Source organism: Opisthorchis viverrini (assembly GCF_000715545.1).
Source record: "Opisthorchis viverrini unplaced genomic scaffold opera_v5_72, whole genome shotgun sequence".
Taxonomy (NCBI): domain Eukaryota; kingdom Metazoa; phylum Platyhelminthes; class Trematoda; order Opisthorchiida; family Opisthorchiidae; genus Opisthorchis; species Opisthorchis viverrini.
Window position 1 is genome coordinate 146,204 of NW_008751728.1, and position 3,654 is coordinate 149,857.

General features: G+C 46.9%; 1 protein-coding gene across 1 annotated transcript in view; it reads right to left on the reverse strand.

Annotated features, from left to right (window-relative positions):
- Positions 1-1,198: 1,198 nt before the first annotated feature.
- The window catches only part of T265_04383 (hypothetical protein), a gene marked incomplete at both ends in the record, with an annotated part of 5,006 nt that continues 2,550 nt past the window's right edge, over positions 1,199-3,654 (reverse strand). Inside the window, 3 exons of the mRNA XM_009169122.1 lie at positions 1,199-2,155; positions 2,191-2,275; positions 2,308-3,232. Coding sequence (XP_009167386.1) covers positions 1,199-2,155; positions 2,191-2,275; positions 2,308-3,232 — 1,967 coding nt within the window. The remainder of the gene's footprint in view (positions 2,156-2,190; positions 2,276-2,307; positions 3,233-3,654) is intronic.

The following is a 3,654-nucleotide window of genomic DNA, read 5'->3' on the forward strand; positions in this document are numbered from 1 at the left end:
CGAATACCACCAAATGGGTTCTCTCTAGTAACAACCAAAACACTTAACTTACTGAGGTTGGGTGAAGTGTGCAGTAGCTCTAAGGCACTTGAGTTCGTGACCGTCAGTCCCGGTAACGAAACCTGTCCATAGCAGTTATTCCGATATGACAGATAAGAGCAACAAACACAAAACAAATTGTATCTGGACAGGGATAGGATGACTACGATGAACAGTGCGACTGTCGCTAGCTCTGCTGATCTTCCACGCTTGAGCCCACCGTGGTGCGTTAGTGCTGTTACCCCGCGTAATAGGTATTGAACATCGAGAACTCCACCGAATGACCGATTTGCAAGTGGAATCAAATAATTCAAACCGCAGAAAACAATCTAAACAACGCCTAGCTGTTACGAGGTATCGCTCCTTAGGGGGACAGTGGCATTTGTCAGGATTCTTTCACCCTTATCCAGGACCGATTGTAAATTTTAGGGAACATCGTTTAGTTCCCACGGAAATGCCACCACGTGGTAACGGCGGCTTTAGCATGGCATCAAAAAGATGACCGATGAGCTGCTAAGTGTCATCATTTGTCGTGCGATTTGACGAATATGCTGCCAGTCCAAATTCATTCACTATACTAAGGGTTTAAGTCAATTGGATGTGTGCATATTCAAAGAGGAGATGGGAAGAAAAAGTTTGGAGGACCTTGGACTGAACGTTAACGATAGAAAAAGGGACTTACTATCGTAATCGCGTCGTCTTGCCTCGTCCCTGCGTTGCCTAGATAGAACGTTCGCAAAAGTGCGACACGCGGTCAGGACGGGAATGAAGAGGATATTAATGGGCGAACACAAGGCAATCATATGATAAAACAGTTTACCTGGTTCCTCCTGAACAGCTGAAACTAAATGCGTTAAGGGTCCAGTGCTATGCATCGAACGGATAAATGAAAACATCACAGTACAAAGATGAGTCAGGTAGACGTGGAAACCAGGATGAACGCTATCAATGGACCAAGTCGTTATACTAAGGTTTGGACTTAACAAAAATAATCCATCGACGAAAACGATTGCACTAAATCACTTTGGAAAACGTTACCGACACCAGCAGTTCATAAGCGTTTATCAGTAGAGTCAACAGTTCAGTAGGATAGGTGAAGTTGCATTCAGCAACTCAGATATGGTGAAGTTGCCTGTGTTCATATGGGGTGTTGGGGGATTCAGCGAACAGGAACTAAATGTGTAACGAGACAAACGGATTTATATACGAAAGAACAGGATAATGCTGACCGTTCAGCTGCTTGTTCAATAATACCTAACCTCGGTGAACGAATTTGGCGTTGGTTGGAACCTGATGGGGGGGTATGGGGAAATTCATCCTCCATATGACGACGCTTCCTCGTTTTCTCCCCAGGAAAGCTATCACCACTACGACTGCTGGAGCGAGATCGGCTTCTGCGTTTACTAGACTTGACATTGAGACTCCGTATACTAGAGCCACCAAGGGTGACAGAAGCTTCGGAATTGGAACGGTCAGTAAAGTTGGCTTGCAGATTCGGTGGAAAGCCAGGAACGGGTGCCTGCAAGCGGGTCTGTGGGGCAGTCGGAAGGAGACAGGTTGCTTGAGTGCTCGTATCACCTGCTACCATACGCGCCAAGTTAGCAGGCAGTGGAACGTGAGGAAACAACCCAGAGATAGTCGGAAACGGTTGCGGTAAACGTGCAGCGCCCAGAGTAGAACCGACGTTGGATGCTCCAGCCCTTCCAAGGGTGACAATGTTTGAACCATTTGAAGATTTTATTGCAGCCATCGCCGCTGCGGCAGCCATAGCTGCAGCAGCTGCGTTGACTTGCATCAGTGAAGGTGACCCAAGAAGACGGCTGGCGTCTGTTCCAAGCAGAGATGAAACGGTGGATGTATTCAATCTGTTACGTCTGTCGTTTGAAGCGTACCGGTTAAACCCGGCAGCATCCCCCAAGAGCCCAGTAGAACCATGTCCAGGAGATCCAATCTGACGAGAGTTACTGTAATTTCCCTGACCTCCGTGTGATATGGTCCGCCCCAGACGGTCGAAAGGATTGCGCCGTGCTGGTGGATTGTCCGGTTTGATGCTGCTTTCAGTTATGTCTTCCAGAAGCAAACGACAGAGAGCCTCGCCACAAACACCTTCAATTTCCTGAAAAATAAAACAACAAAGAATTGACTGTGTACCTGTCCATCTCTTCCTATTTTTACCGGCTTGTTCTCGTTCCATGGGTTTGTCAAGTGATTGACTTTGGAAAAAGGAAGGTCGCGCCTAAAGGTAAGAGAGTGGAAATGGAAACCTACTTGGAAATCCATTTGATACGGAATGGGTTGCTCAGGAGATTGATATCCATTCGCGGGGGCAAAACCCAGTTTACTTTTATTCGCGGATCCGATGATGCAATTATCTGCGCAAAACCTTGGAATTTCCCACTCTCACGCACAGAGAATATCAAAAAAACATTTGGACAATCGAAAAACGCCTTATTCAGCCGCGTTTCGTTACCTTTCGTCGTCGACCACACATTACGAGTTTTTGCGATTTCCACGTTCTCATAGTTGTTACTCTTGATCATGAAATATCTCGCTGACTTAAACATATGTCTATATTTTGGGGGTGATCGCTGTTCTTTCCCTTTTCCAGTTTGTTCGCCTTGCGATGCTGATACCTTATCGTTGGGAATGGCACCACCATTGTCCTCTTCCTCATTATAAAATTCGTCACCAGGTGCATCAACATGCAGCTCGTCTCTGTTCTCGCTATCATCGTCCGAAACTCGATCCCATTCAATGGGGGAAATTTCAACCTTTCGTTGGGTGTGGGTTTCAATTGGCCTCACCGTTTCTTCGAAAGGATCAACATCGTCGATTGATGAGCAAGTATTTTTCTCTCTAGAGTGGCTCAGGCTCTTGTTTTCAAATTCACAGGTCTCAGAATCCGCGTTCCCTGAAGAATCGTGATATGTTGCTGATAAGCGTTTTTCGTCATTCTCCTGCTCAAACTCGTCGTTATCGTTGGTCCGATCACACTCTGATTTCTTCCCCGCTTCATAATCAACCGGCTCGTGCGACGGCGAAATGCATTCGTTGGGCTCTTCACGAGTATCCTGTGTGTCTACCGGGTCACAGAATGCAGTTGACTGTTCGTCGCATTCAGGGGAGCGGTCGGGCTCTAAAGTGACATGGATCGCCGACGCATCCATTAGGTTAGCGGGTGAGTCGGGAGAGCCTACAGCAGGAGGAGCAAACAAGCACAAATTGACGTCATGTGCGACGAAATACGAAAAGAAAAGCATTATGAAAAATACGTACCATGAGCCACATGGGTATCAGGTGAATTTCCAGGAAAAGGGGCCTCGCCAGCCACATCCATGAGCTGAGTGACCTTGAGTACGCGGGCAATCATGTAAGCGCCATTGTTTGCGCAGCTGATACGAATTAATTTACTTTCAGTTAAGTATTCACTAATTCGCTGATCGATTATCAGGACCGAGAATTATGTCTAGGATTCCCACCTAGGATTGATTCTTACTATTCAGCGACCAACGTTCCTTGAAAGGCAAAGGCGGAAAACTTGTGCAACGCAGCTGTCTAAGTTCTCGGCGTTGGCGATGCGTCATCCAGAGAGGGGACTTTTTCACGGATTCACGG